The sequence below is a fragment of the Dendrobates tinctorius genome, unplaced genomic scaffold (genome assembly GCF_039654945.1).
Source record: "Dendrobates tinctorius isolate UK_male_01 unplaced genomic scaffold, ASM3965494v1 ptg000071l, whole genome shotgun sequence".
Classification (NCBI taxonomy): domain Eukaryota; kingdom Metazoa; phylum Chordata; class Amphibia; order Anura; family Dendrobatidae; genus Dendrobates; species Dendrobates tinctorius.
This window is the reverse complement of record NW_027361739.1, coordinates 3,071,414-3,085,706: the sequence shown is the minus strand read 5'-3', so window position 1 is coordinate 3,085,706 and position 14,293 is coordinate 3,071,414. Positions and strand designations below refer to the sequence as shown.

The 14,293-nt window shown below is 46.9% G+C and overlaps 1 protein-coding gene across 2 annotated transcripts in view; it reads left to right on the top strand.

The window, feature by feature from the left end:
- MRC2 (mannose receptor C-type 2) overlaps positions 1-14,293 on the top strand; it is a 183,580-nt gene that overhangs the window by 145,354 nt on the left and 23,933 nt on the right. For both annotated transcript variants that reach the window (XM_073582332.1, XM_073582333.1), the window contains exons 20-26: positions 799-944; positions 2,008-2,122; positions 2,206-2,363; positions 5,180-5,285; positions 5,363-5,601; positions 7,636-7,804; positions 8,270-8,419. In XM_073582332.1, the coding sequence (XP_073438433.1) occupies positions 799-944; positions 2,008-2,122; positions 2,206-2,363; positions 5,180-5,285; positions 5,363-5,601; positions 7,636-7,804; positions 8,270-8,419 (1,083 nt within the window). The remainder of the gene's footprint in view (positions 1-798; positions 945-2,007; positions 2,123-2,205; positions 2,364-5,179; positions 5,286-5,362; positions 5,602-7,635; positions 7,805-8,269; positions 8,420-14,293) is intronic.

Sequence of the window (14,293 nt, the reverse complement as noted above, 5' to 3'; positions counted from 1 at the left end):
GTACAGAAATGTAAGGTAAATGAGAAACAAAGACAGACAGGGGTAACTGAAAACGACTATCATACAAAACACTCACCAAAAATAGGGAGGAGGGATAGGGAAATTGAGGAATAAAAAAACTAAATAGGAATAAGGGCGAGGAGATAAGCACTCACAAAACTACTTACACAAAACACTCCGGCAACTACTCCCAACTCCAACAGTACACAGCTCAACACTTCCAAGAAGAAGATTCTTTCACAAGCAAGGAAGAAAGAGTATATGAAGGGGAAAGAAAATGAAAGCTGCAGCTGAGAACAACAACGCTGTATGCTCCCAGCTGGCATGGAAAGAGTCCTTAACCCTTTCACCACTGATGGAAAGTAAATCCATTTAAAATAGGACACGAATCACACCATCTCTAAAGAGGACCTGCGATTCATTACTCATTGTGACCTTCTAACTGCAGGTCTCCCAGGGGACACCCTTGTGACAATTCCTCATTATTGGCATGTCAGATCTCTACAAAAAAGGAATCATTATTATTAAAGTACAAGCTTCTACAGTTATACAGCTACTACCATAAGTTAACACATGATGACAGGTTCCCTTTATAGATTGCCATGGGGCAACAGGGCATTTCATGCTGGATAGCAAGAATGTACAATATAATGCACTATAGAGTTCAAAAATCCATAATGTATAAATGTTTAGATATTTTATGGTTGTTTTTGCATCTGATAACTTATGGAATATTCTCAGTATATTGTACAAAAGGAAAAATGCCAACATATTACTGACATTATGTTCGTAAAACAGAGTGGGGTGATCAGAAATGCATCACTGCTCTACCCTATATCTGTAAAAGGAGCAACGGATCCACAACGCCAACACCCACCCCACCTCCTCTACCATCACCCAATGCTGGAGGGTGCCCGAGGGGCTGGCTGCCATTCTTGAACAAGGTGAGTTACAGAAAACACAAAACCACTTATCTGTATTGAACTCTCACAGTTTAGTGGTTGTCATCCAGAAAGAGGGATAAATAGGTAAGGTATACTGGCAGATGTTTGTCATCAAGTCTATTTTAGCTTTATATTCCTTTAAACCAGTGGTCCCCAACCTTTCTGACCTTGAGATCCACATTCAGCTTAGAGAGAGGGTCGCGAGCCACATTTAGCACTGAGAGAGTGTTGCAAGCCACATCCATCTCCCACCCCCTTCAAAGTAGTGTCAACCAAAGCCCCGATTATGGGTATAATGGTAACCAAAGCTTTTCCACAGAAATCACTCCAAAGCAGTACACTGAGATCCAGGGGTTCCACAATACCCCCATTCAGTATTTTCCCATCAAGGACTCCCAACACACTGTCGCATCCAGCTTTAAGCACCTCCTCTAACAGGTAGTATCATCCTCCAGCGTACCATACCTAAAACATCTCTATACCCCTAAGACCAGTATATGTGCATCCAGATCTGCTCTTCTATGCAGGGCTACTCAAAAAAATTCACCATTTTGAGATGTGTTCCTCATACCTGTTTGCTAGACCAGGACCTAATGCACCAAGCTGGCAGACAGTCGTGAGTCACAATTCATGGGACAGCCTGCTTTAAACTATGGGCCCAATTCATCATCTTTTTTTTCTTACTTGTGGTATTCATTTACACTTCTATTGTCAAATTTTTTTGCAATTCATGAATTTTGAGCAAAAATAAAAATTTCTAGATTTTGTTTTTAACAGTTTTTGCAAACTCTTTAGCACAAAACATTGCAAGTTTTGCTAAAATGTTGCAAAATTTTCTCAAATATTCCAGTACATTAAATAACCCCATGGAAAAACAGAAAATCGCACCTAAAAAAAGACTTTACAAAGGCACAAACTGAAAGGCCAATAAAAAAGAACAAAAAACCCCACTAAAAATCAGACATAAAAATGTGCAAATGCAATAATGAACGGAGTTCTATGCGTTGTTTTTTTGTAAATTTGCCTCATCTAAAGGCTTTGTCATTGATCATATCCATTGCAGTGTTTTGGAGTGAGAGCAGACAATAAAGTTGATATTAAAACATGGCAACAGGCTCGAGATTCCTGCAAAATCCTTTCAGCAGAAATTGCCACAATTGATAACTACTTGGAACAAGGTAAACAGTTCTTCACTCATCACATAAGATTATCGATTTGTCCTTCGATGATCAGGACATCTTAACCGTTCTTTATTTTTCAGCTTTCATTACATCTATTCTTCCAAATATTACCACCGACCTTTGGATCGGTCTTCATAATGGTCGACAGCGGTTCCAATGGGAGGAAGGACAGCCGCTGTCCTATGTGAATTGGGCTCCACGTGCTCCATCCAGACAGAGTGCATCCAATGGCAAAATGGTGAGCGCTATCTTTTTTTTTTTTATAGGCCTAATGATATAATAGAAATTCAGTAAGCTTCTAATAGAAGGATATGTTTAATGGCAAGGCGTAAACCAAAGGCAGAGATACCATGGGTGCAACTTTGGGTGGGACAATTCAACTTCCAAAACAACAAGCTGCTTTTCCACATACACAAAGAGTGGCCCATATACTGCTCTTACACAGTTGCTCTCTTCTGCCACTGGACATTGCTGAAGTCCATTCAAAGTCCTCTTAAAACTCAGTTCTTCCACTATCAAAACTAATAGCATAAGGTAAGCAAAAGCCATCACTTCCGGACTGGTGGGGGTCTGACTGCTTGGACCCCACCAATCCAGTGGGTGGCCTTTTCAAGTTTCTTACACAATGCACTCCTGTCCACCCTTTGTGTAGGGACCTGAAATTCCATCCCATACACTTGAATGAAACTGGACCGTAGTGTTCTGCATGGGAATTGCCTGGTAGTGCCTCTGTGTAGAGAAAAATCTGCAGGGAGCCAAAACACTACAGCTCTGTCCAATGTAGTGGCTCAGCTTCCATTAGTGAAATACCCAATGATGGACCTAAATTATGTAAGGAGCTGTAGTGCTTCAGTTCCACACACAGCACTGATGTTGGCTGGTTGCTGGGGGCCTTATATGTTGTACCTCATACTGATCTTATTTCGATTACATATTCTAAGGCAGTGTTCCCCAACTCCAATCTTTAAGAGCCATCAACAGGTCATGTTTTCAGGATTTCCCTTAAAATTGCACAGACTTAGGTAGGAAGGAAGGATCGTCCCCGCGCTACCGCGAGAAGAATTCCAAAAATTTTAGAGGTTTCAGCGTGGTTTATTCTACGCGTTTCAGGGTTCAGCTGACCCCTTCATCAGGATAACCACAAATATTGTACAATATTTGTGGTATGTCCTGAAGAAGGGGTCACCTGAACCCTGAAACGCGTAGAATAAACCACGCTGAAACCTCTACAATTTTTGGAATTCTTCTTGCGGCAGCGCGGGAATGATCGATCCTTCCTACCTAAGTGTATGCTTCAACCAGTTCCTGCACTGACCTGTGGATCTGCAGCAGCCGCCATTGATATATGTCTTTACTTCACTCTCTCCAGGTGAGTAGTTCTCATGGTGGGCAACTCTGTGTAATGTTTGATAAGACCCTATTTGCGCTTTTGTGTCTCCCTCTTTTCTCTGATTAAAATTGCACAGGTGAGACTTGCTAACCTACACAGGCAATAATTCCACCACCTGGGCGATACTAAGGAAATCCTTAAAACCTGGCCTGTTGGTGGTGTGGCGCCCCTGAGGCTCAGTCGCCACAGAGGTACTGCACCTCCTCCTGAGGTGTGGTGCCCCACCATCCAGGTAAGTTGGAGGCTCCAAACCACGCTCCAACATATGCATCCCACACAACAGAGTAGTTCAGCAAAGCCACATTGCGGCTCCCTGCTTGGAGTGTAGCAGAGCACCTTTGGTGGCTCCCTGCTTGGAACACTAAACGTGCTGGGAGGCGGGTGGAGTTGAGAATACATAAAAGAGCGGGAAGGTTTAGAATTACAGGTCAGTCAGACAGTAGGTCAGTCTGAGAGAGGAAGCCACTCAGAGAGGAGTGAGGAAAGAAGATACCTGGGAGAGGGATGGAGGAAGGAGGTGCTGCAGCAGACCTGAGTGACCCGGGTCTGCTGGCACGGGAAAGGAAAGAAGGAGAAAGACATTGAACTGAAACCTGATCTTCCATAAGAGAGAGAGATTAGTACGGAATGAAGGAGTAAAAGGGAACAGAGAGGACGTGGGTTAGGAGAGAACCCTGCCTAGAAGTTCTAAGCGCAAGGCCGGGGCCCGGTCCCCGAGGTTGTATGGATGCTAATGGTCCTGCAGCAGACACCGGTGGAGTAGTGGGCTGTAAATGCACTACTCCCATCTAAGACTTGGGGGCACAACAGCAACTTGGATAGAGAGCCGGGACTCAGGAGTAAGGAGTCCCCGAAGCAGGCTACAGCTGTCTGCCGTACAAGTAGAGTTCTTGGGAACATCTGTCAGGAGGCACTCCAGTGTAACTCAGTACTAGGAGTACTTCACACTTAAAGGCGCTATAGAGGAGACGTTCAGAAAGGCACATGTTCGCGGAGTGTTGGAAGGGAGCATTCCCATCTTGCCTGGAGGTTGTCTGAGTCCCTGACCCGGAGGACACGGCACGGAGTTAGGCACCTGTGTGTACTACAGACTGTGAGTAAAGCTTTGGAACTACAAGCCCTGGTGTCCTCCATTCATTCTTGCGCCAACGCACCCGGCACAGCTACATCTGGGTACCGGCTTCTACACCGCTTGTGCCTCTCCTCTAATTCCACATCTACACTGCCCTGGGGCTACAGCTTCACCTGTGGGGAGCTTCACCATCTTGGCTGCAACACACCTCCGGCCCCAGAGGATCTGCAAGCAGCGTCGGCTTAACACCTCACTTGCCGAACACCACAGGTGGTGTCACGAACTATTAATTTAACTACATTCTACCACCATTCAACTTCCCCTATTAATTGGGCACCCAGGGTCACGGACCGGGTCAACGCTGCTGTGACACATCCCGCTGGCACCGGCCCGGTACCGAGTACCCCACGGCCCTGGGAGGGCGACCCAGTGGCTCTTGAGAACTGGAGTTGGGGAACACTGTTCTAAGGATTGGTCAACAATATCTCCCACCAATTTCTCACAACCCCTTTCAGATAAAAGAAACTGTTATAAAATAAATAAATGTGACTGGATGGCACCGTAATGTGTTTTTTCATGTTGTTTTGTGCAGATTAGCTGTGCTGCAGTCTGGCATGGTTCTCCACCTCAGTTCACTGGACGATGGGAAGACAAACTCTGCCTGGAAAAGTATGGCTACATCTGCCAGATAAACAAAGGTTTGAGCTAATGATTATCCACTGATGAATTAAACATAAGGTTCATGCTGTAAATAATCCTATCCCTCTTTTTGTAGTGGCTTCTCTGAGTCCTTCTTCAGAGACGTTTCCATTTCCACCAGGGTCTACTCTGCGCTACAGGAACAACTCTTACTTGATTCTGCAGAAACCAATGACTTGGTCAGATGCTCGACTCCTGTGTGAGACTCGCAATGCAACCTTGGCCAGCATCATTGATCCATTCCAACAGGCTTATTTAACCCTGGCTGCCACCGGACAAAAAACTCCACTATGGATTGGGCTTTCAAATGAAGATGTAAATTGCAATGTTTCTTAGGTTTATTTCTACTTTTATATTTGTCCTAACTTGCCAGGGGACTTGGGACCACTAATCTCATAAATGGTGGGTGTCCCAGAGGTGGGAGCCCCAGTGATGAGGAAATTATCACCTAATATGCAGATAATAGCTGGAAATCTTAGTACGGCCTCTTAAACCACTTCCCCACATAGGACTTAATAGTATGTCCTAATTCGTGTTTGCATGAATGGAGTTAGTTCAGGATTTGAGCCCACACCATACCCAACATATGCTGGCTGTATTATACAGCCAGTATCTACTTCTAACAACCGTGACGAGAGTGACATCCGATCACTGCTGATGAACCATTAAATAGCAGTCATTGACACTGGCATTTAAATGGCTAGGTTGCTGGTGCGCGAGTTCTCATGCAACTCAATCAGTGGCATTCAGTTTTTTTGTTATATTTCTGATTTTTTTAATTACTTAAAGGGGTTTGTCCCTACTTTTTTGTTCAATATCTTATGGTAAGGGTGCAACACCTGACACCCCAAACAATAAGCTCTTACCAGTGCCCACGGTGGCCAGAAGTGCTTGGATGCTGCCGGAATACAACAGCACCGTCATTTCTATAATGGTTCGGCAGGGGACTGCAGATCCACCCATCCCCTTATCAAATGAACGTGGGACGATCTGTAGTACACTATAGTTTTCCAGCAGCATCCGAGAACTTCCGGCCGCTGAAGGCACTGGTAACAGTAGATCGGTGTACCATGAATAAAAAAGTAGTGGCAAACCTCTACAAATTAAAAATAATAAATTATATATGACTTTGATATTGCTGTATTTGTACTGACCTCAATAATCATGTTGTCAAGTTTTCATTGCATAATAATGAAAGCCGTAAAAGAAAAACCCAAAAAGCAATTGCAGTATTGGAATTTTTTCCCATTTACAGTACATTGTTTGGTAAAATGAATGGTACCATTCAAAACAACAACCTGTCTCTCAAAAAAACAAGCCCTCATATGGCTGTGTCAACAGGAAAATAAAAAAAATTATGGCTCTTGAAAAAAGGGTGAAAAAAATGAATTGGACGTGGCGGGAATAGGAGTTATTAATTACATAATTCTGGGTGTCTGACTCTACCACTAGGGAAGGGATATAAAACTCACATACACAGAGGGACAAAATGAAAAACTTGGACAAGTTCGTGGGCCAACCTTGCTATCTATGAAAAAGAATATGTTCAGTTAAGGAAGTTTTCCTTATCAAATATGGAAACAAATTTAAAGGGGTTGTCCCACAAACCAAGTACATTTTATTTAATAAATCTTGAGACAGACCACATGACCGGAGAATGCGGTATTTCCTCTTGGACTGGGGCATACATAGAAATCATGGGATCCCATAGCAGAAGTTCTAATTTGGCCCCACCACCCTCTCCAAAAAAACCTTAATGCCAACAAAAGTGTCCCACAAACACAGTATGATCCCCTGACAGTGAATTCCTTCACAGTACGCTCCACACACACTATGATGACCCTATTGTACCGCCACTCACTCAACTCCCGTGGCGCAGTATGTTGACTCCAACACAGTATGATGCCCCAACTGTGATCCCCACACAGTATAATGGGCCCCACATAGTCCTCCATACAATATAATGGCCTCACATAGTCCTCCATACAGGATAATGGCCCCATATAGTCCTCCATACAATATAAAGGCTCCACATAGTCCTCCATACAGTATAATGGCCTTATATAGTCATCCATAAAGTATAATGGCCCCACATAGTCCTCCATACAGTATAATGGCCTTATATAGTCATCCATAAAGTATAATGGCCCCACATAGTCCTCCATATCGTGTTGCGGACCAAATATAATCACGCTGCGGGCTAGATTTAGATTTAGAATTGTTTTATGTTTAAATCATACAGTCATTTTCTCCCTTTCTCCTAGTGGTGACTGCGAGCAGACATAATTGGTATAGGTATGTATACTGTACATATCATTTCACTGTAATAGGTCTCTCTGGTTATTTTAGGGGAGTCGATCATACTCTTGGCTCACAAATGATAGATTATCATACTCTAACTGGAGAGATGGGGAACCTCAATACATGAGTAGCTGTGTGTACATGGATGAGCAGGGAACATGGAGCCCGTCAGACTGTAATCGCAAATTGCCTGGTGCAGTCTGCAGCTTCAATACTCGTGAGTCTTTTTGCTTTATTATCAACTTATGACAGTTCTATTGTAATGTGTATTATGTTCTTGGAAGTCACAAAAGGGAAGGAATGTGCAAGGGCTAGAGATGAGCGAATTGATTCTCAATAATCTACTGACAGGTCGGTATTCCATGGCCAGTATCCAGGACCATGTGAATCATCTGCTACCTGCCATCATCAGCAACTCCTCTTTTGATTAGCCAGTCTTATGCGACATCATCATTGCGGCATGATGCAGACAGGACTTTTCACCAGGCCCACTAATCAAAAGAGGAGCCACGGTTGATGGGCAGGTAGGAGTTGATTCCAAGAGCACCAGCCAGCGGCCACAAAACGTTGACCTGCAATTTGATTCTCTTATCTCTAGTAAAAGCACAATAGGGAGCGAGAATGGAAGCTTTGGGGTTCTCCATCACCCCAATGCCCTCACATTATCTCTTGTCTCGAACAGCATCATTCAGACCTCACAAGTGGAGCCTGAACAGCACTTGTCCTAATGCAGTAGGTGACTCTGACTGGATCGCATTCCGTGACTACTGCTACTCCTTCCACATGGAGGTCACTGTAGGCCAGAAGGATGCCGCGAAGAGGTGCCAGAAAGGTAGCTAATCAGTTATGCTTCCAGCCTCTCAAGATTGTGAAAAATGTGCCTACATCGGGCACAAGAACAACATTAATTGACACTATTATTGCGCTATATATATATATATATATATATATATATATATATATATATACACACACACACACACATACATACACTGGGTACAGAAAGTATTCAGACCCCTTTAACATTTTTCACTGTTTGCTTCATTGCAGCCATTTGGCAAATTCCAAAAAGTTCATTTTTTTCTCATTATTGTACACTCTGCACCCTATCTTGACTGAAAAAAACTGAATTGTAAAAATTGTTGCAAATTTATTGAAAAAGAAAAACTGAAATATCACATGGTCATAAGTATTCAGAACCTTTGCTCAGTATTGAGTAGATGCACAATTTTGAGTTAGTACAGCCATGAGTCTTCTTGGGAATGATGCAACAAGTTTTTCACACCTGGATTTGGGTATCCTCTGCCATTCTTACAGATTCTCTCCAGTTCCGTCAGGTTAGATGGTGAAAGTTAGCGGATAGCCATTTTCAAGTCTCTCCAGAGATTCTCAATTGGGTTTAGGTCCGGGCTCTGGTTGGGCCAGTCAAGAATGGTGACAGAGTTGTTCTGAAGCCACTCCTTTGTTATTTTAGCTGTGTGCTTAGGGTCATTGTCTTGTTGTAAGGTTAACCTTCAGCCAAGTCTGAGGTCCAGAGCACTCTGGAAGAGGTTTTCATGCAGGATATCTCTGTACTTGGCCACATTCATGTTTCGTTCAATGGCAACCAGTCATCCTGTCCATGTGTAGGTACATGAGCCGACTGGGGGGGGGGGGGGCCTCTTGCCGCCGTGAACAGACTGAGACAGAGACTGAAGGGCGTCCAACAGATCCTCTTTATTGGCTGTCCTCTCGACGACCCGCAGCACCACACAGCAGCTGCTCGACTCCGCAGCACCGCACAGCAGCTGCTTGACTCTGCACACAAGCCCGGGTACCTTCACTTCCTTCCTTTTCCTAATTGACATCCCTCATGGCTCTTTCACTGTGGCTGCCCTAGGCCTACCACCACAGCGCTTCACCCGTCCGAGTCCGTCCGTTTGTGGTACCCCAGGCTGTCTCTGTTCTGCGGCTCCTCCTGTCAGGGCCACCCCCCTGACTGTCTTCCTCCACAGTCCCTGCTGGAGCTTGTTCTCTGTCCGTCTCCTCCTTCTGTCTCTTCTTCCTTTAAGCTCCTCTCCCTGGACTGACTGCTCTGGAACTCTCTGCAACTATTTATTCCCTTCCCCGGGAATTCCCCCTCTAGAGCTCCTGTAACCCCGCCCCCCATGACTTTGCGGTTTCGTAGCCCTAAGCTGCTGTTAAGCCCTGTCCTCACTGCTCCCTGCTCCCATCTTGTGGCCAAACTACAGTACAACACCTCCTTCTGTTTCTGCTGTCTTTAGTCTCCCCCTAGTGGCCAAACCCAGTACTTCACCATCCTTCTCCTATTTCTAGCTGTCTCCCACCTTCACATCCAGCAGTCCACGTCAAGCACACTGTACATTACCCTCCTGCTGCAGACAGGTCCATAGGTCAGTCCACTTCCCCTACATACCCCCTTCCTTTGACCATTGTCGTCCTCGACAATCTTGTCACCTCCGTTTTGCGTTCTGAAGCTTCCCCACCTTCTTTTTGTCTGGCTGGTCATTAAGCAAGGCCCATGATACATGGGGAGCCAAACAGATCCGGGAGCAATCATGCTCCGAGTAGCTTACGGCTACTCGCTGGTGCGTACGCCTCTCAGACATTTGTCTTTCATTGGGGCAGGACCATCCGGATTTCTCAACGGACGGTCTCCCTCCCACTTTGCTCACGTTCAGGACCATTTTTAAATTTTGGAGCGCAGTCTGTCTGCTTCCCTCTTTTCTTTTTTTGGGGGTGCTTGTGGTACTCAGGACCTGATCTATGGACCGCTGTCTGTTTCATTTCCACCTGTTTCCTTATCCCTTCAAGTTAAATCAGTCATGGTCAGCGTTTTTCTCTCCTACCTAGTACCCGGGACCTGTTGAACATTCTTTTTGTATAACATTCTTAAACTCACTATACATACTTTACATAGTGTCAACATACACTACTTTTGATGGGTACAACATTTACCCTATTCCTTGAAACACTCTACATTAATTATCATCCTATTATACTACATTTTAAACTGCTCACTATTTCACTTTTTCTTCAATATATCTGTTAACTATCTCTACATATTCCCCATCATATCTACTTCCATAGCAATCAGCATCATTATACAATGGTTGAAACATCTATCAGCAACTTTTTAAACAGTGGTGCGCACCCTTCCTTTGTGGGAAGCACTCCCACACATCCCCGCTGTATCAAGAGTTGGGTATTTTACCCCGAGGGGACACGGAACAGTCCCCATGCTGCGCAACAGTGCACAGCAGTCCTGGTAGTCCGTTTCTCAGCGGTGCTCCGGGTCATCTCCTGACGGCCGATGTTCTGCCAACAGCAAGGAACTCCACAGCCGTGGAGCTCCAGGGATGTCTTGACTGCTCCTGGGCCCCGAGTGTTCTTATTGCCCAGGACCTAGGAGTTCATCTCCCTCCTTAGAGATGCATTAAAAGGGGAAGAAGGGACCGAAGATAGTTCCACTACGCGCATCTTGCGCCATCTCTTTACTTGGGCACCAGGCCCTGGCACGAGCTGAAGAAAAACTCCGCCTCCACAGCATCTCCAAATGGCGGAAAAGTCTCGGAGGCATAGGAGTCCACAGCCACCCCTGCTCGTGGATCGATACTCTCTCTGGAGGGCCCGACAGCCCCAGGGGACGCCCGGCAACAGGGACCTCAGGCCTCACGTCCCCACGGAGGGACAGTGTTGGGGCCCAGCGGTCCACCACAGGTCGCGGCAGAGGTGCGCTCATCTCCGTTGATGTTGAGGCTCCGCTCTGTCCGGCCCTCAGCTCCTGCAGGTACGGCTGCAGGTAGGAGGTTGGGGACGTTGACTGGTGGAAAGCGGAGCAGGAAGGGTGGGGCCTGGTGATGCGGATGTCGGATGGCCCCACATAGGCCGCAGAGCCTGGTGAACTCGCCACAGCCGGGATCTGGAATGGGGCCGGAGCGGCCGCGGGCCTTGATGGACAGGCCGCAGCCGCGGTATGGGGCGCAGCAGAGGCGGCCCCCGGTCTTAGGATACAGGCCGCGGACCCGCTCCGCACCGGAGATGTGGGACGAGGCGACACCGGGTGGGGCGGCTCGGGGTCGATGGTGCGGTCAGCGACCGGCCCTGCACGGGCCGCAGATCCATCGGAAGCCGGGAATGCGGGACGAGAGGAGGCCAGGCGGGGAGGCTGAGGGCCGGTGTCGGGGCCCTTGGGCCTGTCCCGTGCATGGGGTGTGGGGGCAGGAACTGCCTGCGGTGCCGCCGGCTGGGCCGGGGGAACGCTCACATTCCCTGGCGCCGCAGCTCCCGACAGGCCAACCCACAGCTCCTTCAGCAGCTGATGTTCTTCACCCCGCCGTCCGGCAGGGCCAACCTCCAGGCCCGATGGTTCCGCAGGGAAAGTCGGCAACAGTTCCTCCGGCGGCTGCTCCGACACAGCCTGGGCCGTGGGCGAGTGCTCCTACGTTTTCTCCTCTGGCTTCAGCTCCGCGGGTCCGGCTGTCAGGGACTCCATCTGCTTCAGATCTCCAGGACGGGTGAGTGCTTGCTGCGCCGGCAACTGCTCCCAGCTCTCACTGTAGTCCTTTAACGTGGGAGGGTACCCAGCTTTCCCAGTAGTGTTCCAGGGGCGAGCTCGGCTTAGCTGCCCCTGACAGTCCAATTTAGTAGCAAACTCCTGCGATTCTTTCAGGCACTTGTATGCCACAGCCATCCTGCAAAGTCCCTTTCCGCTCCGGATCCTCTGATGAAAGCCAACAATCTGGAACACAGTCCAATTTTGTAATCCACAAGGGGAAAACTTCAACCCGTTCAGCTTGGGTTCTTTGGATCTTCAGCTCAGTTTTACCACTGAAGTTTGTGTATTGGCGGTGGTGATCCTGCCGACTACGCCAAATGTAGGTGCGTGAGCCGACTGGGGGTTGGTCCTCTTGCCACCGTGAACAGGCAAGAGGACCAAGACTGAAGTGCGTCCAACAGGTCCTCTTTATTGGCCGTCCTCTCGATGACCTGCAGCACCACACAGCAGCTGCTCGACTCCGCAGCACCACACAGCAGCTGCTTGACTCCGTACACAGGCCCGGGTACCTTCACCTCCTTCCTTTTCCTAATTGACGTCCCTCACGGCTCTTTCACTGTGGCTGCCCTAGGCCTACCACCACAGCGCTTTACCCGTCCGAGTCCGTCCTTTTGTGGTACCCCAGGCTGTCTCTGTTCTGCGGCTCCTCCTGTCAGGGCCATCCTTTAAGCTCCTCTCCCTGGACTGACTGTTCTGGAACTTTCTGCAACTATTTATTCCGCTCCCCGGGAATTCCCCCTCTAGAGCTCCTGTAACCCCGCCCCCCATGACTTTGCGGTTTCGTAGCCCTAAGCTGCTGTTAAGCCCTGCCCTCACTGCTCCCTGCTCCCATCTTGTGGCCAAACTACAGTGCTACACCTCCTTCTGTTTCTACTGTCTTTAGTCTCCCCTTAGTGGCCAAACCCAGTACTTCACCATCCTTCTCCTATTTCTAGCTGTCTCCCACCTTCATATCCAGCAGTCCATGTCAAGCACACTGTACATTACCCTCCTGCTGCAGACAGGTCCATAGGTCAGTCCACTCCCCCTACACATGTAGCTGAAAAACACCCCCATAGCATGATGCTGCCACCACCATGTTTCACTGTTGGGATTATATTGGGCAGGTGATGAGCAGTGCCTTGTTTTCTCCACACATACCGCTTAGAATTATCACCAAAAGGGTCTATCTTCGTCTCATCAGACCAGAGAATCTTATTTCTCATAGTCTGGGAGTCCTTCATGTATTTTTTAGCAAACGCTATGCAGGCTCTCATATGTCTTGCACTGAGGAGTGTCTTCCGTCTGGCCAGTCTGCCATAAAGGCCCGACTGGTGGAGGGCTGCAGTGATAGCTGACTTGTGGAACTTTCTCCCATCTCCCTACTGCATCTCTGGAGCTCAGCCTCAGTGATCTTGGAGTTCTTCTTTACCTCTCTCACCAAGGCTCTTCTCCCACGATTGCTCATTTTGGCTGAACACCCAGGTCTAGGCAGACTTCTGGTGGACCTAAACTTCTTCCCTTTAAGGATTATGGAGGCCACTGTACACTTAGGAACCTTGAGTACTACAGAAATTCTTTTGTAACCTTGGCCAGATCTGTGCCTTGCCACAATTCTGTCTCTGAGCTCCTTGGCCAGTTCTCATTTGGTCTGACGTGAGCTGTGAGGTCTTATATAGACAAGTGTGTGCCTTTCCATATCAAGTCCTATCAGCTTAATTAAAAGCAGCTGGATTCTAATGGAGGAGTAGAACCATCTCAAGGAGGATCGCTAGGAAATGGACAGCATGTGACTTAAATATGAGTGTCTGAGCAAAGGGTCTGAATACTTATGAACATGTGATATTTCGTTTTTTCTTGTTTTATAAATTTGCAAAAGTTTCTACATTTCGTTTTTTTTAAGTCAAGATGGGGTGCAGAGTGTACATTAATGAGAAAATAAATTAACTTTTCTGAATTTACTAAATGACTGCAATGAAACAAAGAGTGAAAAATGTAAAGGGGTCTGAATACTTTCTGTACCCACTGCGTGCGTGTGTGTGTGTGTGTGTGTGTGTGTGTGTGTGTGTGTGTATATATATATATATATATATATATATATATATATATATATATATATACATACACACAAACACAGCTCTGGGAAAAAATTAAGATACCACTGCAAAA